Genomic DNA, 22581 nt, shown 5'->3' with positions numbered 1-22581 from the left:
TGCTCTCCTAGAAGCACCCCGGACGCTCCAGCTCGGTGGGAACCAGCTGCACTGGAGGATGACAAAATTCCATGATGATAGCACGGGCGGGCTTTACAAGCCGTACGTTTTTTTTCCCGCCGCAGGTGTTTCGGCGTTATCGGAAAAGGTATATTTAGCATTTTCGTTCATCTTTGAAAGCCCGCTGAATAATGTGTGCGATGTTTATATCAGTACTTCTCCAAATGTGGGGTGGGAGAATAAAGCGCTTTCCACCAAGAAATCTACTCCTCTCTCCACGCTTTTTTTGGTACCTACTGCTTTGCGGTTCTCCAAAAGAAGTCCGTTTCCATTGACGTTATTGACTCAACGCTACTCATCTCTGGTCTACTCTACTCGACAAAAGCGATTTCCACCAAGAAATTCCCCCGGCTCTACACGCCTTTTTTTTTTTGGTACCTACTGCTTTACAGTTCTCCTAAAAGTATTCTGTTTCAATTGACGTTTTCGACTCTAGTCGAGAAAGGCGGGTTTCCACCAAGCAATCAACCCGCCTCTTCTATACTTACAATTATGGTACCGACTGCTTTGTGGTTCTCAAAAAAAAAAAACCAGTTGCCTTTCCTTTGATTGGATCGACTCTAATCAATAGAAGTCCTCCGAGAAATCCACTCAGCACTAACGGATGCTAATTTACCTCACAAAAGCCCAGTTTCCATTGAGAAATCTACTTGGCTCCACTCGACTTACGAAACGAGTGGAGTAGATAACATCAGTGGGAACGGAGCTTAAGAGTCGAGTATAAAGGATTTAAGAAACTCATTCAATGCCAGGGACGTATTTTCACTTTTTTTTTTTTTTTTTGCTTAATAGTCCAGACATTCAATTCCAGATACTTAAAGGGACAATGTGTAAGATTGAGAGCGTTTTTCATGACGGGCGGCAGGAGGTGCTCCATTTCCCATTGTCCGGAGCTAGAACAGACATGGCAGCCTCCGGAGGAGTGCCACCCCCCATGTAATATCATTTCATGATAACTAGACCTAGCATTATATTTAAAACATACTCTTGGTCGATAAGAACACATTTACTTGCAAGTTTTTTACGATTATAATCATTTCATTTATTTCCTTTTAATATAATATGCTCTAAATCTTACACATTGTCCCTTTAAGGATCGATTTCATGCTTAAGTATCGGGAAACGAATGTCCTTAATGCAGTGGTTGTCAAAATGGGGTGCAATAATGCAATAATTTGGGTTATTAACAAAAAAAACAACAACAAAAAACTATTTGCATTTATTTGCTATTAAATTGTGAATGTACACATGACTCTTCAATTCAAGCAAGTTTAATATATAATTAAATAAAAAAAAACGATTGTGGAAGTCACATGCCTAAGAGTACCTGTGAGAACCCCTGAATTTATTGTTACAGCATATCATAAGCATCAAAAAGCAGAAAAACTGGCAGGCATGGATAGACATGTAAAATTTATTTACAAACAGACATTCATTTACAAACAACCAAGGTTTGTGTCAAAGAGCATCATAGTAAAACAATTTCAATTGTCCAAGTCACATTGTGTGCACTCACTCACAAAATAGAACAAAGAAGCTTAGCAAAAATAGATGCTAGCAAAGGTGGGCGTCGGTGTTTCTTGTGGTTACGGATAGGGGGTGAATTTATTTATTTATGACATAGTGTCCGTCAGCCCTCCGCCGCCGGACACTTGACGATACCGACTGATGAGAGGGATGCTCAAAAAACGGCGAATTAGAAATGTCGGAATAGTAGCTATAATACAGCTGACTTTGCCGGAGATGTATTTGTAGTTGCTCCCTTTTTCAGTCCTGGTTTCACTTTTCTTGCCGGTAAGAGCGCTCTGGGTATGAAGAAAAAGCATGCATTGTTTTCTATGATTGGCTGTTGACCAGGAAATGCAAGATAGATGTTTTTTTAAGGTAGACGTTTTATAATTGAACTTTTTTTTTTTTTTGGTAAATTCAACCTCAGCAAAACGTTGTTTTACTTGTTGTGTATGTGACAGATGACATTTTGACAAATGTTAATGAAATCGTCTTCTATTATTGTAGGTCAGGCAGTTATAAAGGTAAGCATGATAATGCCATCCAGTGGGCATGATTGCTCATTGCACTCCTGTATTCTGCATTTTTAAATGTGGGTTATTAAACATGTTATTTGGGATAAACCCCTTGGCTATTACTGTGTATTACTGTGTTGTAAATTACTGTGTTGTGTCGTGACTGCAGTGTAATTGTATAACCGCAAGCATGGCGTTAATTTCAAGTGTAACAACTAAAACAGTAAAATAATTTGTGTGAGTGTAGACAAAAGTAGTCCAGCACCTCATGAATGACGGCTCAGAAAAAAATCAAATGTTGCCCTCTAGTGGCTTGTTTTATAATTCCCTAATTAAAAACGTTTCTTTTTTTTTTGAGTAAATTCAAACTCTGCAATACGTTGTTTTGCTTGTTGTGTATGTGACAGATGAAATTTAGAGCAGTGTTAAAGAGACCTTCTTCTATAGTTGTAGGGTAGGCAGTTCTTAATGTCATTAATTGCACTCCTGTCCCCTGCATTTCTCAAATATGGGATATTTAACATTACACTTTATACAACTTTATACAATAGAATTAAACACCCAAGCTGGTTTTGTTTTTGTGTTACACTTATATGACTGTGTTGTGCTTCAATTGCTGTATAACTGCAGAGTCGCAGTCATGGTGTTAACGTTGAATTTAAGCACTAAAAATAATTAGTGCGAGTGCAGACAGGAGCAGCCCATCACCTGACGAATGACGAACCAGAAAAATCAGGTCGATTTTCGCCCTGTAGCGGTGGCGGAAATGACGGAGCGAGGTTGACGGAAAGGGGGGGGTGAGTGCTGATGAAAAAAAACAGTTAAATGTCACCCTCCAGTGGTGGCGGAAGGTTGGGCAGTAATACACCTATGGACCGACGATTACAATTTCGCCCAGCTTGAAAAAAATGACGTAGCGACCATGACGGAAAAAAATGTCAGTTGCGCACCCCTGGTCGATTTATTAGCCGCAAATGTTTATCTCGGCACAGGGAAGCCATCAATCGGCCAGGTGCTCTCGGCTGTACGACGACGGCAGGCTCTCCGGCGCCTTCTTGCGTCGGCTCACGCAAAAGGCGGCCGCCGACAAGAAACACTGAGCACCTTTGCTTTCTCCAAAATAAAATAAGATCGGTGTGATTCCCTATTGCTCCAGCGGTGGACTTGGTCTTCACAGTAGCAGTTTAGCTTATCCAGTGTTTTGCTGATTGTCCGGGGGGGGGGTATTGTGCATGGAGACGCACCAGTATACCCTTGAAAGTCGCTCTCACTTGAGCTCGCCAGTCCACCGAGTGGGGGTGGGGGTATTCAATTTCCCTGCCGCTCCAGATGATATTTCTTTCCCTAAGGGCCGAGAGGAGGTCCCGGCGCGGGCCGAGAGGAGGTCCCGGCGCGGGCCGAGAGGAGGTCCCGGCGCGGGCCGAGAGGAGGTCCCGGCGCGGACCTCGGCTCCGGATGGTCTCCGTCTTGGGGATCAAGAATCCGGGAGGCACAGGGCGCTGGGCGTGGAGGCCAAGGCGCAGAGGGGCGCGGGGGGCGCGTAGTAGGAGGGCGCCGTCAGCGGGAAGAGCAAAAGCAGGAAGAGGAACACACCCAGCAGGTAGGAGAAAAGCACGACCCGCCTCCGGGGATGCTCCAGGGCCGCGGTGATGGCCGGGAAGCCCATGTAGTTACAGAAGGAGTGGCACAGGACCGGGCCCACCAGGTGACCTGCCAACAAGGACGCCCGTCAGGCGCCTCGCCCACCTGCTTCTAAACTCCTTTTGCCAGTGCTTCTCAAATGGCGGGGCGTGAAGTGACCCCGGGGAAAACACTTTGTTTTTGCCACGTGAAATGTGTAACGCGATAAAATCTTTGGCACTTTGATGCACTTGGTTATGTTTTTTTTTGTTTTAGACTAAGCTGTAACCTGTATAAAAGCTGTAAAACACAAAGAGTTGTTCAAAGTTATTTATATCGTTTTTTTTTATTTTCTAAATGTTAAAAAGGATACAGGTTTAGGTCCAATTATACATTTTTTCTCCATAATAATCTTGATCATCTAAAATCTTCCCACTTTGAGGACATTTTTTTTGCTGGTCCGTCATTTGTCGGAGCACCGCCCCCCTTCCGTCATCGTCTGTCCCTCATTTTTTTCAAGCAGCGAAATTGTAATCGGCAGTCCGTCCATGTACTCTTGCCCAACCGCAAAAGGGTAAAATTTGACTATTTTTTTCCTGGCCCCTCATTCGTCAGGTCTACTTGTTTCTGCGCTCATACTATTTGTTTTTTCAGTTTTTGTACTTACACTTAGAGTTAATAAAATCAGCTAAGGGGTTTAACCCAAGGGAATAAATATCATATTTTTTAATATAAAACAAAGCCATGCTTATTATCCCACATCTGAAAGAATACAGGGGACAAGAGTGCAATTACTAATCATGTCCACTGAACGGAATTATCATTCAAATGACGGTTGTCAGGTCTTATAAGTGCCTGCCCTACAACTATAGAAGACAGTTTCATTAACAAGTGTCTAAACAAAGTATTGCTGAGATTTAATTTATTTTAAAAAACTCTTTAATTAGGAAATTAAAACACTTCAATCTCAGAAAACTTCTATTTTGCATTTTCTGGCCCAGAGGCAATCAGAAAAAGAATGCAAATTCGGTCTGCATTCCCAGAATGCTATTATCAGCAAGCAATTTGTTCACATAAAACAAGCAAAATAACACAAAAACTGTATGCCTTTCAACCTGAAAAGTGGTATACATCAAATTTAACAGCAGCACTGGTCTGAAATTAAAAACAGAACAAAACAAAAGAAACAACCAAGTACATCAAAGTGCCGGAAATTTCAAAAAATATGTCCATCTTGATTTAAAATAAAAACCTTTCATCAACTGCTAAAACACAATATGAAATCAATAAAAAAATAAATGGTCTACAAAATTAAAACGTAAGCAGCAACATCTTAAACAATTCAACCGGAAGGAAAAAGTGTAAAACATTTTTTCTAAATCACATTTATGATTGATGTTGTCGACAGCAAATGAAAATGTTGCAAATTCTCACTTTGAGAATGAGAGCGCCACTGCACCACCCAGTGGTGTGGATGTGAAATCACACTTGACACGGCAAAAGCAAAGCCCTTTCTCTTTGACTTTTTTTCAAGCGTCGGATTTTCTGCATTATAAGACCCGCTAAAATCCTTGAATTTTCTCAAAAGCTGATTGTGCGCCTCGTACGGCACAGAAAACACCAGTCTTCATTTTTTTGTTGTTGTTACAACACCCTGTTTAAAATGTTGAGGTGTTATATATGCTCCATATTTGAAGCGCTTTATTAAAGGGACAATGCGCAAAAAATGTCAGTTTTTGCAAAAGAAAGCACAGTTTTAGCAAATAAATTCAGAAACTGTTTCAAAACCAACAAAACAATATGGTTGAAGTTTTTTCGTTGCAATTTGATGAAAATATTGCAGTTTGATATTGATACGGCATAGATAAAGCTGAGTCAGGTTAACCCCTGGGTGTCCAGGGACTTTTCACTCACCTCTTCTTATTGACTACTAAGCCACGGGTCATCCGGCTTCTAAACAAATAAATCCCTCGCACACTAATCTGCCTCTTACTGCATGCACATATGCGCCTTTACAACCCTGCACAGTGCAGGAAAGCTGCCAAACACATCACATTTTGCACTACATGATATTTGATGAAAATGTTCAGTGGCAATCAGCCCAATTGTTACATATGAATATTGATATTCCAAGGCTGTTTCGTTTCAAAGAAATTTCTTTTTGTGAGGAAAAGATGTTGATTCAATGCGGCAGATTTCGCACGTGGGAATATGCAGAAATATTATTATGCGTTGCATGAAATCTTTCCCACAACATTTAGTTCTCGGATCAAACTACAAGCACAACTATGCACATGCAAAATCGGTGCATGACAAAACATGGGCTTTTCGATATGTCCAAAATTTGCAGTAAATGAGCCCGACATGGGCTCAATTTGACACGTATAGGTTGTCCCTCACAGCTTCTCCTTTGCAAGCATTTAGAAGGAACGGCACATTGAAAGTGGACATGTTTTGACAATCTATGCAACAGTGCTTTTTTTGTACGCTTTTCCTTTGAAAAGCTAAAACATCTAATAGCCCGAGCTGGGCCCAAATTTCCCCCGGGGGTTTATCACACCCTGGTTTGTCTTTTAAGCTGCGGGCGGCTGAAAATCCTTCAAGGTCCCTTACCTGTTCTCATCAAGATGAAGGCCGTGTAGGCCCCAAACACGGCCGTGTAGGAGAACTGGAACACTGGCGGGACGGGATCTGGACGTTAGCGTCGGCGCGCAGCCCCGTCGGCCGGACGGTGCCTCACCTGCCGAGAGGAAGATTCCTGACGGCGTCCCCTGGCGGAAACGCAGCAGCTCGATGACGTGGTGGAAGTGAGCTGCAAGGCAACAGGGCGCGTCAGTCAGCTCCCAACCGCGGCGGCGGCGGGCTTAACTCACCCACTCCAAAGAAGAGGGGGCAGGTGAGGACGGCGGCGGCTGGGCCCACGCAGGGCACCAGCATGGGCAGCATGCAGGCCCTGAAGACCAGCTCTTCCGTCAGCGGCGCCACCACCTGGTTCCTCAGCCAACGCATGTCGCTGAAGCACAGCGCCCAGAAGCACGGGTCTGCCGCAGGCAGGGCCCCAAAGTTAGGCAGGCAACTTTGGGCCCGAAGTTGCCGGGCTCGCTACCGCTCACCTAACGCCACCCGCGCGCCGTCCGTCAAGCTCCAGGGGCAGTCCATGGCCAGCTGCGTCAGGGGGCCCAGGAACAGCACCTGCGGGGACCCCCGACGTCTCAAAGCCAAACTCAACATAGCCAGTGGAAAAAGAACGCCTTTCCATTGCTCTACTTTTTATCTTCAAACCATCTCGAGCAGTGCTTCTCACACGGGGCTACTTGAAGGAACTGCAAGGGTTAGGTACTCCAAATGGAAAATATACGTTAGAAAAAAAAAAAACACATTTAATGTTCAGTAAGTTATTTAATGTCATTATTTTTTATTTTTTGGGGAAATCCTCCTGGTAGCCTTGAGGAGTCCTGACAGTCCAACAAACAAAATTTCACAATTTTGTTAAACTGTGGAAAGCTTCAAATTGCAGCAAATTGCAGACCTTTCAAAATTGGATTTGAAACTTAATATAAGACTGAGGAGAACTTGGAGGCCTTGAGCTTTTTTAAGACCCTGGGTCTTAAAAAGGGATCGGGAACGGCCTTTTGCTGGAACCAGAGTGTCAACAACTCTTCTGTTTCCTTTCCTTCGTTTCTATAAATTTAATTTAAAATGCTTGAACTTTCTCTTCGAGGGATCCCTGATGTTAATAAACAGGCGCTGCCTTACCATGGTGAGCAGTAGAGGGAGGAGAACGGCAGGCAGGAAGCCTTCAAAGCGGATGCCCATGATGGCCAGGAGCGACGGCGTCATCTGCGTGAGACGCGCACGTCAAGCGCCGCGGTCGCGCTTCCCGCGTTGCCCAGCTCACCTTGATGCCCGTGAATTCCCTCCATGCCCACACCAAAAGCGGCGACGCGCCCGACACGATCAACACGCTGGTGAAGCGCCGTTTGATGACGGCCGGGTGATCCCTGGAAGAACAACAACACAAAAACATCATTTGAAATCCACGAGGCTCCTCCTTTGGCACAAATGATGATCTTCTCCCTTATCCTGCTGTGACCGTTCTCAATGACGCCCTTGGAACCACAAGTTGGGAGTAATGCGTGACTAAAGTCATGTCATTACTCTAATGGCTGACTTTGTGCTGTAACGAGCTACACACAAAGGTTTACTCATTTTTTACTCGGTACGAATGACAGCAGTACAATGCATGCGAATACCCCCCCCCCCCCCCCCCACACACACACACACACACACACACACAAAAATAACAACTCTCCCAAACCCTTCAAATTGATCATATTAATTGAAGGGAGGCTAAAGTGGCGAGAGGTATCACGAAAGACAAAGCATCATTTGCAAAACTGGGTTTCTACTCCTCGCCGCGTTTGTGAGTTTGGGGTTCCCGGCCAGCCTCAAGTCCCACTTGGGCTCGATGATGGAGCGACTCACCTGGGCAGCTCGCTCCTCCACACGTACAAACTTCCCACGTACGAGCAAGCGAGCAGCAGACAGGACAACACCGACACCAAGGCTATGCTCATACTGCACGACGATTCCGTTTGTTTTTTTTTTGCCTTTTCCCAACGTGTCATGCATTTGTTTCGATCATTTCGATGGGAAGTTTTTTTGTTTTTTTCAAAACCGAGCCGCTTTCGCTTGTGGATACAACCCGACTACGTATCGAGCCCCAAACATCAGCGCGGCTAGGAAGCGAAAATAAATGTTCCAGACGACAAACTAAAGACGCAAAAATGGACGCGAGAGCCTTTTCGCACATTTGTTAACGTTGCTAACCGAACTGTTAGCCGTCCGATCGGCGCGTGATGATGACGTCGACACTCTTCTTCGCTCCGCATTTTTGACAACAGTGCCACCTGCCGGTTTTACGCACACGGCGCAATTACGCTAACGGGGACAGGTCGTGTCCGCGATTGAGATGAAAATTAAATTACCGGTATATATCGTGAGAGACATAGAAAAAGAAAACGAGTTGGGGCGTAGGGAGGGAGGAAACACGAGAGGGCGAGGAAGAGAGATAGGGAGGGGGAGGGGACAGTAAAGAGTGGGAGAGGGAAGGAGGGAGACCTTCTCGGTCCTCACGTCCCTTGCTCCCTCCAGACGGGACTGGCGTGGACTGTCAGGACTCAGGACCCCTCAAGGCGACCGGGAGGATTTCCAAAAGCGCTTTGCGACGTGCGTCCGAAAAGCTTCGCGGGTACGTGACGCGCTAGCGCCTTTTGGCTCGGCGGCCTGTCGCGAGCTCGTCCGCGTGCGCGTCCTGTCGCATCCGGGATGCTCGCTCTTTTGGGTGGACGCGTCCCGTGCGTGCGCGCCGATGTTTTGTGGAAACGAAATCCCCCGTGCGCGCGCGCCTAGAAAAAACGCCTAGAAGGCGACGTTCGCACTTGCTAAGCCGGATGCTCAAGGGTTCCTTACGACCGGGGGGTTAAAATGCTAATCGTGATGACAAAGCTGAGCGGCCGTCCGCCCACGTCGTCTCCAAGGCCTGCCGATCAGCTGACCGTCGCCCTCCTCGTGCTCGCGGGCGAGGGGGCTGAGGACGGACTGCGGGCTGGGTCTCCGGGAAAAAACCTGTCCGTTGCTCGGGATCACGCCCTCGTCTTGAAAAATTACAATGTTGTCATATAGCACAAGTTGTTCGTTTATTTACAGTGGTTCCTTAGCATGCGTCGCGACATAAAAGCCATCGTTCAACTGCTTTCTGTTTCAAAACTTGCAAAGGTCAAACCGCAGTCTTGAAGACATGCGTGCTGCATGTTTTCCGAGTTTCTCCTTGCAACACAGCTGACGCGAATGAGCGGGATCTTTGTGAAGCTCCTGCTGAGTGTTGCAAAGAGAAATTTGGAAAACATGCGTGATGCAGACCCTCGTGGATTGGACTTAAACTCCAGTCCACAGGATCTGCGTCCCGCGTGTTTTCCAAGTTTCTCTGTGCAACACAGCTGATGTGAATGAGCGGTATTGTTATGAAGCTCCATTGGTGTTTCGCAAAGAGAAACTTGGAAAACATGAGGAACGCAGACCCTCTTTCAGGTGTCAAACTCCAGTCCTCGGGGGTCTGTTTCCTGCGCGTTTTCCAAGTTTCTCCTTGCTCTTTGGTTACAGTCCTTCAAGTGGTTTTTAAATGTAGTCATGCACACAATAGACTTCTACTACTACTCATTTAGTTGCTGTTGTATTAATCATTTTGATTCAGAATGTGTGTGTTGACTGTCTACATGTGGTGTTCCACCATTTGTGTTCAAAAAAGCATTGCTGAAAGCTTTATCAAAATGTGGCTATTGAAGCTAAGCATTAGCCTTATGAAAAATGTTTTTTTTTTTTAATTCATGTAGCACTAAGTAAGGGCCAGTTCTGAAGGCAACACGGTCTGCCCGTTTTCACCGCACGGCGCTGCCGAAGCGTCGTCTTTTGAGCTTGGCGTCAAAGCGGAAGCGAGATGGACAGTCTGACTTCACACTTTTGAGCTATTTGCCGACCGGCGTGCTGGGCCCACTGGGTGACACGATGATGATGATGTCATCACCCGTGATGAGATCATTGATGACTGTACAGTACAACAACCGTTACAAGAAACCATCCGAGCGAGCATTAAGGGATGCAGTAAGGGATGGAACATTAGTCTCCATCCTTTACATCCGTTTTGGGAAGCGGGTGGCGGCTTCCTGGAGCCTATCCCAGCGCAAATTTCCGTTTCTGTTCACAAACAGAGGCATTAAGATGAAATTTCTTCTGTGTTGAGAATTCTTCAACTGTCTGTCTGCAATTTGACACTTTGATGCACTTTATTTTTTCAGTTTGACTAACCTGGTGCGGCTCGGCGGCGCAGTGTTTAGCACGTCCTTCTCGCAGTTAAGGGACTCGGGTGGTAATCCAGCCGGCTCCGTCGGGCATGGTTTTGGAGGGCAGCTCCGAGGCGCTGTGTCCCCCCCCATCTCTGGAGCTGCGCCCATCCTGCAACAAGAGCCAGGCCTCGCCTCCCTTGGGCCCCGGGGACCGGGAGCCCGTCACCTACGGCGAGCTCATCGTCTTGGGGTGAGATAACGGTGCCGAAGGCGCTTGGCCACGCCGATTTTTCTTTGTTTGTTTTTGTTGTTTTTTTTTCTCTCAGTCCAAACATTTATTCCCATGTACTTTGCAATTTACTGGATCTATTTTTGTAAGTAGTTCCTTACTTTTGGATTTCACTACCTAAAGTAACCGTATTTCCCGCAAATTTCAAACAGTGCGTTATGAAAAGATTAAATCGTAAAACAATACATTTGTAAATGAAATACAGGGGTAAAAAGTGGAAAAAAGTACTGTACATGGTCGTTAAATTATGATTTTTTTTTCATCCCCCCAAAAATAAAAACTGGAGCTTTACGCGCTGTATAAGACACACCTGATTATAAGGTGCACTGTCAACTTGGGAGAAAATTGAAGGCTTAGGTGCATCTTATAGTATGAATAATATATATATATACAAAACATTAACAAAAAACAGTATTGTAAAATAAAATGTCACTTTAGCTTTGCTGGCTTCATTGCCTTGCTCGCAAGAAATTGTAGACACATTTTGAGTGAAATCACCCCCAGAGTTCCTCGGACCCCAATGACCTAAAGTAATTGACTGTCTGTACTTCATTAGTGACTTTTTTATTATTTAATTTGAATATTTACTTATTAATATTTTATTGTTAGACCATCTTTGAGCCAAACGCTTGAAAAAAAAAGGGAAAAAACAAATAAATAAATAAATAGTACATGAGGTTGCATGTCTGGATCTCCAAAAAAAAAAAAAAAAAAAATGTCTTTGAGATTGAATGAGACCCAACGGCTGGCGCAATACTTTGCAGGCACAATGGCTCGCTGGCCAGCGGGGACAAAGGTCGGCGGAGGAGTCGCCTGGCCCTTCACAAGAGACCCAAAGCCAACGGGGTCAAGCCCGACGTCATCCACAACATCTCCACGCCTCTGGTGTCCAAGGTGACAAAAACGCCATTATTGCCCATATTCTGCAATTTCACCCTTGCAAATCTGAAAAGTTGTAGGATAAATGTACAGTATGTACAACATATTTACAGTAGGAGATGGGAGTGTTTGATTTATTTCAATGCCATTTTTTTACAGAAAACTACCGTATTTTTCAGACCAGAAACCACTCTAGATTATAAACCACGCCATAAAAAAAAGATAGAATATTCGGTTTTCGTTATCGACAGGCCGCACCGGACTAGAAGCAGCAGCTTCTAACATCAGATATTTACGGATAAAGATGGTATGCGGGGGTTTTGAACGTTTTTGTTTTTACTTCCAAAACTGTGAGGATGGAACGTCATGTTGATGGAACAACATCATGCTGCAAACACATACTCAACATGCCTGCAGCATCACTATATTTTCAACAACACTGACACACAGGGAGTGCTAGAATACAGCACCAACACAACAGTAACACACCCGTTGTGTTTGCTAGTGGAGCGCGCCCTCCTGGTGGCGAGTAAAATAGCAGTTCAAACTTTAAATCAATACTTGGGTAGAGGTTGGGTAGATATACGTGGGTGAATGCCCCCTGGTGGCTAAGAAGAAAAATTGCAAATAAGATGCACGTTGTGGGGGTTGTCTGACATTTACGGTATCTGTTTCAAATGGTTTGGGGGGGGGGGGGGCTGATGGGACAAACCCTAACTCAGTGCTTTTCAAATAGCGGGGGCACAAGGTGATGCCAGGGGGGGCGCGGATGACCCCAAGGAAAAGGCTTTTTTTCGTTATGTGAAGTGCAATTGCAATCCAATAAGAATTTTTACCTGTTTTTTTTCAGGCACTTTGATGCACTTGTTTTTTTTTTTTCCTTTCAGTTTTAGACTTAAAGGGAGTATGTGTAATTGTTCACATGCGCCTGTGGGAGCTTTAGGGGCATTACGGTAAATGCAGCACCTCCTGCTGTCCGGAGCTATAACACGCATGGCGACTGACTCCCCATGTAATATCATTTTATAATAGACATACAATAGTTTTTCAAGCATACTGTATAACCCCCATAACTGTTGTAAACAAATAAATAAGCTTTTTAAAAGTTGTTCATGTTAAAAAGGATACTGGCGCTTTGATACACTTGCTTATTTTTTCAGATTCAGACAAAGCTGTAACTTGTATAACCGCTGTAAAAAATAACGACCAGTTGTTGAAAGTTGATTTATTTTGCTTTTTTTAATGTTAGAACAGATACAGGCTTAGGTATAGCGAGACAATTTTTATAAATAATATTATTAATAGTCAGCCTTTTGAGTGGGGCGGCGTGAAAAGTTTTCTTTCCTGGGGGGGCTCTGCCTTTTATTTCAGGCACGTTTTGATGCACTAGTTTTTGTTTTTTTTCAGTTTTAAGCGAAGCTGTAACCGGCTGTAAAAACGGTTGTTGAAAGTATGTTTTTCATATCGTAATCGAGTAATTTTCGAGCGGGGAAGCGCAGAGCCCGACTCAAGCGGTGTGGCTTGCGGCGGTCCCCGGCAGGCGCTCAGCAACAAAAGCCAGCACAGCATCTCCTACACGCTGTCTCGCAGCCACTCGGTCATCGTGGAGTACACGCACGACACCGACACCGACATGTTCCAGGTGAGCGCCGGGGCAATCCGGGTCGGGCCCGGCCGGGCCGGGCCGGCTTGACCCCCGCCTCCGTTTCCGGCAGATCGGCCGCTCGACGGAGAGCATGATCGACTTTGTGGTGACGGACGCGTCGGGCGGCGGCGGGGAAGGTGAGGGCGGCGGAGGAGGTCAGTCGGCGCAGAGCACCATCTCCCGCTACGCCTGCCGCATCACGTGCCAGCGCAACGCCCCCTACACGGCCCGGATCTACGCCGCCGGTTTCGACTCCTCCAAGAACATCTTCCTGGGGGTGAGTCGGCCGCCGACTCAGTCCGGCCTTCTCGGCCAAACAGACATTCGTTGCGCTCAAATTCCGGTCCTCGAGGGCCGCCGTTTTGCAGGTCCCCCCCCAAGGCTTAAAAGTGAACATTTAGGCTCAAACTTGAACTATTTGAGTGCTAAGCGTTATCGGAAAAGGCAACCTCTAGAATGCCACTTTTATGCCGGCTTTACGTCGGTTTTTTGGCGCCGCCTCTGGCCACTGTTGATATTACATCTTGTAGTGAGGAAGGACGGTGAGAATGTTGTCATTAATGATAATTTGCCCGAAATGAGTTGGTTTATTGAGCCACCAGCTTGTAACTGTGGATAACATGGCGTCTTATGTAGCGCTGAGCACATCTCTACTATCTTCCCCAAAGTTGAATATTTTTCTGTGGACAAATATTTCTTGATAATGATCTCTTTTTGAGAACAGGTCTGACACTTTGTTGATTATTTTTTACAGATTCATATTAGTAATTAAGTGGGTATTCTTTTATTTAAGTTAATGATCTATTTTTTGTGAACAGATCTCAACTGTCATTATATTTAATATTTTTCACAAATATTTAATCATAATGATTTCCTTTTGAGAAATGTTTATTATTTTAGTGGACAAATATTAAGAATTAATGATTTATTTTTGTGAGCAGAGCTCCACTGTAATCCCAAAAGAGGACGCTTAATTTGAATATTTTTGATGGACAAATTTTATTCAGTTATTTTTTTTGAGCACTGGTCTAACACGTTTTGTTGATTTTTTTTATGGACAAATATTTATTAATAATTTAGTTAATGATATATTTTTGTGAACAGATCTCTACTGTAACCCAAAAAAGGACGTTTCATGTTGAATATTCTTTTGTGGACAAATATATATATATATATATATATTTTTTTTTAATAATTATTTCTTCTTGAAAACAGGTCTAGCACTTTGTTATTTTTTTGTGGACAAATATTTATTTATAATTAATTTATTTCAGACCTCTTCTATGATCCAAAAGGACACTTTGTGTTATTGTTGTTGTTGTTTTTTTTTGTTTTTTTTGCGGACCAATTCAAATGAAGTTTGAAAGGTTCTGAAGTTGAACTAATCAGACACTCATGGCAAGTCTTTTTTTTTTTTTTTAAACCCCCAAATGCTTTGCACCGGTTGCAAAAAGTTGCAAACCACTGTGCCAAATGATTCCTTCTGAACAACAGATATTTGAACACAAAAGCTGCCTTAACACACATAGGCAGACGAGAAAACAATAGTCCTCGGAATATATTGGTTTCGTCTGCTAACGATGGCATGGATTTCGCAACGTCCATCGTTCGTCTATGTCTCCGAAACGGCGAGGGCGGCCGCATGACTCACGCCGGCGCGCGGCTAAATATAGCCCCCCCTTCTTCCCCCTCCTTCCCGTAGGAGCGCGCCGCCAAGTGGAGGACGCCGGACGGCCTGATGGACGGCCTGACCACCAACGGCGTGCTGGTCATGCACCCGGCCGGCGACTTTGCGTCCGAGCCGGCTCCGGGCGTCTGGAGGGAAGTCTCCGTCTGCGGCAACGTCTTCGCCCTGAGGGAGACCCGATCGGCCCAGCAGAGGGGCAAGTTGGTACGCGCCTTCCCGGGATTCTTGCGGCGCGCGTGCACGGTCTGATCGTTTCACTGGGCCCGTTCCAATTCTAATATAGTAAGCTCGGTTTGACGGCACATTTCCAACCCGCCATCGCAGATGGGATACTTCTGCAATCCGCCGCCGGGAAGTGATGTCAGAATAGCTGGAAAGCGCCTAGAACGTCTTTTATCAGAAATATCAAAGAAACGATGGCCATATTTATCAAGGACGCCAAAATCAATCATTGGCCTATCGCTAATACTGTATCTTAAGAGTATTTTTCAAGATCTGCTCCAAGAATCTCTTCCTTCAAGGTAAACACTTAATGATTTTAAAAGATTTTGGGCTTGTCGGAGACCCCGAGCAATCGGTGCCAAATTCCAGTCCCGGAGGGCCGGTATCCCGCATGTTTTTGACGTTTCTCTCTCAGACACAACTGATTCAAATGATTAGGATGCTTTTCTTTCCGGCTTGCTGATGAGCTACTCGTTTGAATCAGGTGTGTTGGGAAGCGATACCTGGAAAACGTGCAGGATGCCGACCCTCTAGGACTGGACTTTTACTGTAAGCCATCAGATAACGTCCGCCCCGACACCGTATCTGCATTCAAAACCCGCAGGGGATGCTATTTCTCGTAAGCAAGCGCACAGTTGACTTTGGAACCATTGGTATGAGGAAACCATTTTCCTTGTAAAAACAGAAGAAGAAAAATGTCCTATTTAAGGCCGGTCCCGCACGTTTCCCGCATTTCAATCAGGTGCGCGTGCCCCGCCCCTCCCCCGGCAGGTGGACGACGAGCGCAACGCCCTCCGGGACGGCTCGCTGATCGACCTGTGCGGCGCCACGCTGCTGTGGCGGACGGCGGGCGGCCTGCGGCGCACGCCCACCCTGGAGCAGCTGGAGTCGCTGCGGCAGGAGCTGAACGCCGCCCGCCCCCAGTGCCCGGTGGGTTTCAGCACGCTGGCCTTCCCCAGCCTGCATGCGCGCCGGCAGACGGTGGACAAGAAGCAGCCCTGGGTCTACGTCAACTGCGGCCACGTACACGGCTACCACAACTGGGGCCGCCGCAAGGACCGGGGCCCCGCCGGCGAGCGCGAGTGCCCCATGTGCCGGCGGGTGGGGCCCTACGTGCCCCTGTGGCTGGGTTGCGAGGGCGCCCTCTACCTGGACGCCGGGGCGCCCACGCACGCCTTCTGCCCCTGCGGCCACGTGTGCTCCCGAAAAACGGCGGCCGGCTGGAGCCGGATCCCGCTTCCGCACGGCACGCACGCCTTCCACGCCGCCTGCCCCTTCTGTGGCACCTGGCTGACGGGCGAGCGGGGCCACGTCAAACTCATCTTCCAGGGCCCCGTCGACTGAAGGGCGCCAGGCCGGGACCCGGGCGCCGCGTTCCTCTATACGACGAATGAGCGTTGGCCCGACCTGCTGAGCCCGTCAAGCTCATCTGGGCTCCATGCGGGCTCGGGTCGGCCCCTTTGCAAATAGACGACTCTGTTGGGTTTCTATTTTTTTTTTTTTTGGGGGGGGGGGGGGGGGGGGGGGGGCAAGAATATGTTCTATGCGACCCCAGTCGATCGAGATTGCGTTTGTGAATTACGAATGAAGCGTCAAAACGCGGGCGTGTTTGTCCGTCTCTGCTGAAAACGACATCGCTATCGATGCGTATTTTTCTCGGTCAAGTGGGCGTATCCCAACTGACATACAGCTGTTTATTCGTCACCGTCAAACTTTAAAACTCACACCATAACATAAGTGGAAAATACGAAATCATATGATACGATATTTAAATGACAACATATTTAAAACACCACAACGTTATTCAATGAAAATTCAAGCATATATCAACAGCAAAAACACACCTCGGTGGCTGCATACAAATCCCGAGGGGAATGAAGTCCAAATGTCAAAAAGTCGCTTCCAAAGAGAAATGATCTGATTGAGCAGCTTCGTCGAATCTGCCTGCAATTGTTTTCCTTAACTTCACCTAGTACCGTTCACGTGCGACTAAAACCGGAAGTGCTTTCCTAAACACGTCCCCAGGGCAAAGAAAAAAAGAAAACATCGCAATTTTGTCAAGCACATATCAACATTAAAAACACACATCTGATAGGAATGAAGTCCGAATGTTGCCAAAAGGTCACTTCCGAAGAAAAATAGGCGGATGAAAGATGAACAGAAGACGGTTCTCGTCCTTCGCTACAACAGGAAGTGCAAACCTAAACATGTCCCCAGAGCAACGAACAAAATAAAATACTTTATTTCAAAATAAAATATTTTACAGCACCGTAATATTGCGCAAACAATACCACAATTAAGAAAGTGAACTCATTAACAACTTTACATAAATTATCATTTTACCAAATAAACGACAAATGACAACTTCATCACAAATTAACCGACGAATAATATTTAGGCATTTAAAGGGACACTGTAAGATTTAGACCCTTTTAATAAAAAAAAAAGAATAAATTACTATAAATGATTCGAAATGTCAAAAACTCGAAAATAAATGTGTTATGAACGATCGACAGTATGTTTCAAACACAATGCTCTCACCGCCAACTAAAACAGGAAGTAAAACCCTAAACATGACCCCAGGGCAACGAACAAAACGAACTGCACTATGTTAACGTGCAATCAATATCACAATTAGGAAAATAAACTGAATAACAAATTTACACAAATGATAATTTTTGGGAAATGAACTTGAAAAATAAAACATTCATAACAAGTTAACAGAAAAAATAACTTCTTATGGCAGAAGCTCAACTAGATTTGAGAAAAGGTCGACTACTCGATCTTCTAATGTACCTCAACGGGTTGTGAATGTCACGTGACCAAACTCAAGTCAACTGATAAGACTTGACCGATAAGATTTTGCCGCTTCGCTAGTGTTCTACTAAAGCATTACGAGTGTTCACAATTTCACGTTCGGCCCACTGGGAGCGTATACAACATATAATGGCGAGAACAACTTTGTGGTTGACTTCCCTTTAACTCTTTTCATGCCAACCATTAAAAAAAAACTGCAAACGAATTATGAGCATTCTGACAGATCATTTTTTAATTTCGCGCTCGTTCTCTTTTCAGGGCTCCGAGATGAGCGCGGCAAAATCAAGACCTCGGATAAAAATAACTTGGATTTGAACTGGTCAGCCAATATTCATAAATACGACGTCATCAAGCGTCCGGGGATGCCGCGGCAACAGCAGAGAGGATCAAAACTACCTTTAATGTTCATCCTTTTTCACTGTTTTATTAGATAGATATTTATAATATGTACAGAACATGAAAAATCAGCAGGAGACAGCACCGAGTGAACAAGCGAAACCCAAAACAGACAAAAGTCACTGACGGGCGCATGTACTTTTTTTTAAAAAAAAAAACAAGTCAATGAAGAAATTTGCACAAAGTAGGTTTGCAAAGGCGGCCCCGATCAATGAAAATGCGAAAAAAATAAAAACACACAGAAGTAGTTCAAGTTGACAGTGACTTCACAATCCATTTCCAGGCCGGTTTGGAGAGGGGGAGGATGCCGACAAACGGGGAGATCATATCCGGTCTGGAAAACCAAGACCGGTCCGTCCCGGATTGTCCAGCACTGCCGCAAGTCACACGCAACTTACTACGGAATGACGGGCGCTCGCGAGCCCACCTCATCCCAAAGAACAAAATGGCTTGGTTTGTCAGCAGCACCTCCAACTGAAATCACTGGAAAAGACGCACGCATTTTTGACGGCCCGACTTGGGAGAACGTGTCGCCAAACGCAATTGGGGCCACGTCGGGGGGGGGGGGGGGGGGGGGGGGGGGTGTTCCCTCTACCACAAGCGCACGGTGAGGAAAAACAAACAATGAAAAGGTTGCAGCTAAACAATTGATGGGCCCGAACCCGAGAGGGCCGTGATGGCGGGCCCTCTCCTTCAACAGCAGCCCCCCCCTGACTGCCTGACGGGGGTGCTGTCGATTTTCAGGTCTGGCTTGTGGGCGGGCGCGGCGGCCCCGGGGCCCATGCGCTTCTTGATCTCGGCCGCCATGGTCATGAAGGCCTGCTCCACGTTGGTGGCGTTCTTGGCGCTGGTCTCCAGGAACGGGATGGACAGCGAGTCGGCAAACTCCTGACGAAACAAAACCAAAAAAAGTGTCAGTCGGCCTCTGGGATCCGCTGGTGGCCGCGTTTGTCTTGGAAGCGAAGCCGGGATAAAACTGGCGTCGACCATCACGTCACGGACGCCCGTGTCAACGACCAAAGTGATGGAGCGACCCACCTTGGCCGTGGTGTAGTCCACCACTTTCTTGGTGGTCAGGTCGCACTTGTTGCCCACCAGAAGCTTGTTGACGTTTTCACTGGCGTAGCGGTCGATTTCCTGGAGCCACTGCTTGACGTTCCCGTAGGACTCCTGCGGGGCATTGAGACGGGACCGTGTAGAGCGGGCCGGGATTCTGCGTCACGTCCACCCACCTGATCAGTCACGTCGTACACCACGATGATGCCGTGCGCGCCGCGGTAGTAGCTGGAGGTGATGGTGCGAAACCTCTCCTGGCCCGCCGTGTCCCACTGCCAACGCAAACGGCCATGTTAAGACGCGGGCCGGACCGGACCGGACCGGACCGGGCCGCGAGCACGCTCACAATCTGCAGCTTGATGGTCTTGCCGTCCAGTTCGATGGTCCGGATCTTGAAGTCCACTCCGATGGTGCTGATGTAGCTCTCGGTGTAGGTGTCATCCTGTTGTGTGTGAGTGTGGGCGGGGGGAGGGGGGGGGGGGGGGGGGGGTCAGGCAACGTGAGAGCCCGGCTCACTTGGGGGACCACACGCACGCTTTGCAACACTCACGGCGAAGCGTAGCAACAGGCAGGATTTGCCCACTCCGGAGTCCCCGATGAGAAGCAGCTTGAACAGGTAATCGCTGCAGCCAGCAAAACAGCACATCCCCTAGCAAACATCTCAAAACCGCGCCCGCCCGCCCGCCCGCCCGCCTTCCAATAAAAACCCAAGCGTACTGCGCCAAGAAAGCCGAGAAGGCCGTAGCGCCGGCCGAGGGATTCGGTGACAACGGCTCCGGTTTCGGGGCGCCCGTCTAACATCTGCTACCTGCGGTATCATCTAGGTGTCCGCCCGAGTCAGTGGGGGTGTCAACTGCGAGGTGTTTCTGTGACGCGTTAAAAAAAAAAATCAAATAGCTCCGGCCCAACGCATGGACAAAAAGGGATTCACGACAGGCGAACGGACCATTAGGTTTCATCTTCCTTGCACTTCATCGTACTCCTTGAAAAGAGGTTGCACAACCACATTTTGTTTTTTATTAAGGCACCCTCCCCCCCTTGTTTTTGTTGATCCAATAATGCAGTGCCCCGGGGGGGTGCGAGGTGATGCCGAGGAAAAGGATTTGTTTTTACCATGTGAAGTGTCATCGTGAAAAAGTATGGATTGCCTTTTTTTTTTCCCAGACACTTTTTTTTTGGCTTAGCCAAACATCGAACCTGTATCAAGGCTGTAAAAAGAAAGCAGTAGAGTGGTAGAAAGGTTTTTATATTGCTTTTTCCTTGTGTCAATGTTAAAAAAAGGATACAGATTTAGCTATAAGTATGAAACGTTTATGGATAATTATCATACTTATGGTCCGCGTGGCCAGTGTTTTAGCTTTCCTGGGGGCGTGGGGGGGTGGCACGCAAAATATAATTGAGAAGCACAGATCTAATACGTTCGATACTAAATATCGGTATGTGTTTTTTTTTTTTTTTACAACAGTATACTCACTGTATGTACAAGTGACGCAATACATTCCCCAATTTGGTTCCGTGTTGGGCGTTTCTCGATGCCGTCCACGTAGTGACTGGTACAGCAATTACATACTCGTCCGCCAGACGGCGCAAGGGCCGACGAACCTGCGTGTTCACCTGTTGCCTATTCCGACAGCGGAAGCTCCGCAAACGGAACCAAACGGGCCCAGATGTCACACTAGCGACATCAGTAGAGGCGAGAGGGCCGTGACGTGACGTCACGTTTCCCGATGACGTCAAATAGATGCTGAGACCCAACGAGGGTGTGGAAACGTTTTGTCGTCACCTGACGAGTCCGGAACAAAAGCCCATTCGCCAAGCATCGCGCAAGTTCACATGACATTAACGTTGGCGTGAACAAGGGCAACGTTGGACGAGAACAGCCGAACGGGACTTACTATTCGGGATTCATGGTCTCACTCGGGATGTTTGGCGGTGGTCCACTGGACTGGTCTCTTGATTTTTTTTTTTTTATTCGTCCCTCCTTCCTTTCTTCCGACTGGCTCAAGGTGGCTCGAGGGTCCGGCGGCTGAGGCGCTCGAATGGACGCTTTGCTGCTCGTTATTTCATCGGCGATCGGTCATTTCTCGCCGTCGGCTAAAATGGGGCGAGCTTCAGCAAACGTTCGACTCGCTTTTCCGTCTTTCTGCAATGGTTGCTCAACTGAGGCTCGAAATGGATAAGTGCGCATGTGCGGAAGTGACGTATGTTGACGTGTCGTAAAGAAAAAAGCGGTACAGAAACGTCACCTCGCGCAAGAATTATTTGTGGATTAATAATAATAACAAATCATCGTGAAATTATTTCAACTGCAAGTGAAATGAACAATTTTGTACGAGAATTGTTTTTCTAATGTATTTTCTTCACGAGGCCATGCTTTGGTGACATTTTGAATAAAGTTAAATTGAAAAGTGCGTGACCTTGCTCATTACACGTTTGCGTACAGCATGTAACGATGGGTTCATTGATAAGATAGATAATAGATGGACCTTTGTTATCCCCGGAGAGAAATTCAGTTTCACAGACACTACCAGATAACATAGAAACAGTGAGGGCACATATGACAATACGCACACACATCACACAGCAGATAAGGAGTAGACATGGTGAAAAAGCCTATGCAAACACCGTTTGGCTGCAAAGCTCCATTGCTTCATGAAGCTTCATTTTGCCAAGACTGGCACCAGTAGCATCAGACCAGCGTGGCACACGAGGATGCCTAATATTTTAGCAGGGTTGATATTTTCTCTCCTAGATGAGGGCAAACTACTTCTTCTTGAGTGCTTTCTGCTTTTGTGAATCAGTAGTATTGAAAATCAGGATTTGCCGCAGTGCTGCTCGGCCTTTTCACATGGTAATCCACTGAGGCCGCAGCTGCAACCTCCAAGATGGAAGGAGCTGGCCCCCATGACAAAAGGAGCTTTTAGTTTCTCGCCCAGCTCCACCAAAGCGGACTTGTGTCAGCTCCCGAGTTGCATCGTATCGGGAAATGGATGACAAAAAAAGTGGCCCGGCTCTTCCAGCATTTATCTTAATTTGTTTTGTAT

The 22581-nt window shown here is 46.5% G+C and overlaps 3 protein-coding genes and 1 long non-coding RNA gene across 7 annotated transcripts; 1 reads left to right on the top strand and 3 right to left on the bottom strand.

Moving 5' to 3' along the window:
• Positions 1 to 1264: 1264 nt before the first annotated feature.
• Positions 1265 to 8731, bottom strand: rce1a (Ras converting CAAX endopeptidase 1a). Of its 2 annotated transcripts, XM_088408106.1 has the most exons (9): positions 8190 to 8731; positions 7603 to 7705; positions 7461 to 7544; positions 6818 to 6896; positions 6578 to 6745; positions 6445 to 6516; positions 6318 to 6380; positions 3515 to 3794; positions 1265 to 3468 (listed from the first exon to the last, which is right to left on the bottom strand). In XM_088408106.1, the coding sequence occupies exons 1-8, from the start codon at positions 8330 to 8332 to the stop codon at positions 3559 to 3561; spliced, it is 948 nt and encodes a 315-aa protein (XP_088264232.1). In that variant the 5' UTR covers positions 8333 to 8731; the 3' UTR covers positions 1265 to 3468; positions 3515 to 3558. The 2 variants fall into 2 exon arrangements, with proteins under 2 accessions (XP_088264232.1, XP_088264225.1); XM_088408099.1 differs by having other exon boundaries at positions 1265 to 3794; positions 8190 to 8730.
• Positions 8732 to 8748: 17 nt separating this feature from the next.
• Positions 8749 to 16757, top strand: peli3 (pellino E3 ubiquitin protein ligase family member 3). 2 transcript variants are annotated; one of them, XM_088408080.1, is made up of 7 exons: positions 8749 to 8955; positions 10559 to 10796; positions 11600 to 11729; positions 13255 to 13356; positions 13430 to 13636; positions 15062 to 15250; positions 16040 to 16757. In XM_088408080.1, exons 2-7 carry the CDS (start codon positions 10654 to 10656, stop codon positions 16610 to 16612), a joined length of 1344 nt encoding a protein of 447 aa, XP_088264206.1. In that variant the 5' UTR covers positions 8749 to 8955; positions 10559 to 10653; the 3' UTR covers positions 16613 to 16757. The 2 variants fall into 2 exon arrangements, with proteins under 2 accessions (XP_088264206.1, XP_088264214.1); XM_088408088.1 differs by lacking the exon at positions 8749 to 8955 and having other exon boundaries at positions 10656 to 10796; positions 13305 to 13356.
• On the bottom strand, positions 9385 to 12418 carry LOC148428769 (uncharacterized). Its single transcript, XR_015864818.1, has 2 exons — positions 10569 to 12418; positions 9385 to 10457 (listed from the first exon to the last, which is right to left on the bottom strand). It is a non-coding gene; the product is annotated as an uncharacterized LOC148428769 (long non-coding RNA).
• Positions 16758 to 18482: 1725 nt separating the features above from the next.
• LOC148428767 (ras-related protein Rab-1B) lies at positions 18483 to 21723 on the bottom strand. 2 transcript variants are annotated; one of them, XM_088408128.1, is made up of 6 exons: positions 21433 to 21723; positions 20088 to 20160; positions 19884 to 19979; positions 19714 to 19809; positions 19520 to 19651; positions 18483 to 19369 (listed from the first exon to the last, which is right to left on the bottom strand). In XM_088408128.1, the coding sequence occupies exons 1-6, from the start codon at positions 21444 to 21446 to the stop codon at positions 19175 to 19177; spliced, it is 606 nt and encodes a 201-aa protein (XP_088264254.1). In that variant the 5' UTR covers positions 21447 to 21723; the 3' UTR covers positions 18483 to 19174. The 2 variants fall into 2 exon arrangements, with proteins under 2 accessions (XP_088264254.1, XP_088264245.1); XM_088408119.1 differs by lacking the exon at positions 21433 to 21723 and having other exon boundaries at positions 20088 to 20247.
• Positions 21724 to 22581: the final 858 nt, after the last annotated feature.

Source organism: Hippichthys cyanospilos, chromosome 1 (assembly GCF_059441005.1).
Source record: "Hippichthys cyanospilos isolate Australia breed blue-spotted pipefish chromosome 1, RoL_Hcya_1.0, whole genome shotgun sequence".
In the NCBI taxonomy this organism is placed as follows: Eukaryota; Metazoa; Chordata; class Actinopteri; order Syngnathiformes; family Syngnathidae; genus Hippichthys; species Hippichthys cyanospilos.
This window is presented reverse-complemented; position numbering and strand designations above follow the sequence as displayed.

Excerpts from the sequence above, each read along its gene's own strand:
- rce1a (XM_088408106.1), bottom strand. The coding sequence starts at position 8,332 with ATGACACGTTGGGAAAAGGCAAAAAAAAAACAAACGGAATCGTCGTGC. Across the intron at positions 6,897-7,460 it reads TCCCTCTACTGCTCACCATG|GTGCTGTTCCTGGGCCCCCT; the intron begins GTAAGGCAGCGC and ends GGGTCCCCGCAG. Across the intron at positions 3,795-6,317 it reads CTTCATCTTGATGAGAACAG|GTCACCTGGTGGGCCCGGTC; the intron begins GTAAGGGACCTT and ends CCTTGTTGGCAG.
- peli3 (XM_088408080.1), top strand. The coding sequence starts at position 10,654 with ATGGTTTTGGAGGGCAGCTCCGAGGCGCTGTGTCCCCCCCCATCTCTG. Across the intron at positions 13,357-13,429 it reads CCGACACCGACATGTTCCAG|ATCGGCCGCTCGACGGAGAG; the intron begins GTGAGCGCCGGG and ends CGTTTCCGGCAG. Across the intron at positions 13,637-15,061 it reads CCAAGAACATCTTCCTGGGG|GAGCGCGCCGCCAAGTGGAG; the intron begins GTGAGTCGGCCG and ends TCCTTCCCGTAG.
- LOC148428767 (XM_088408119.1), bottom strand. The coding sequence starts at position 20,183 with ATGTGCTGTTTTGCTGGCTGCAGCGATTACCTGTTCAAGCTGCTTCTC. Across the intron at positions 19,810-19,883 it reads AGACCATCAAGCTGCAGATT|TGGGACACGGCGGGCCAGGA; the intron begins GTGAGCGTGCTC and ends TTGCGTTGGCAG. Across the intron at positions 19,370-19,519 it reads TGGACTACACCACGGCCAAG|GAGTTTGCCGACTCGCTGTC; the intron begins GTGGGTCGCTCC and ends TTGTTTCGTCAG.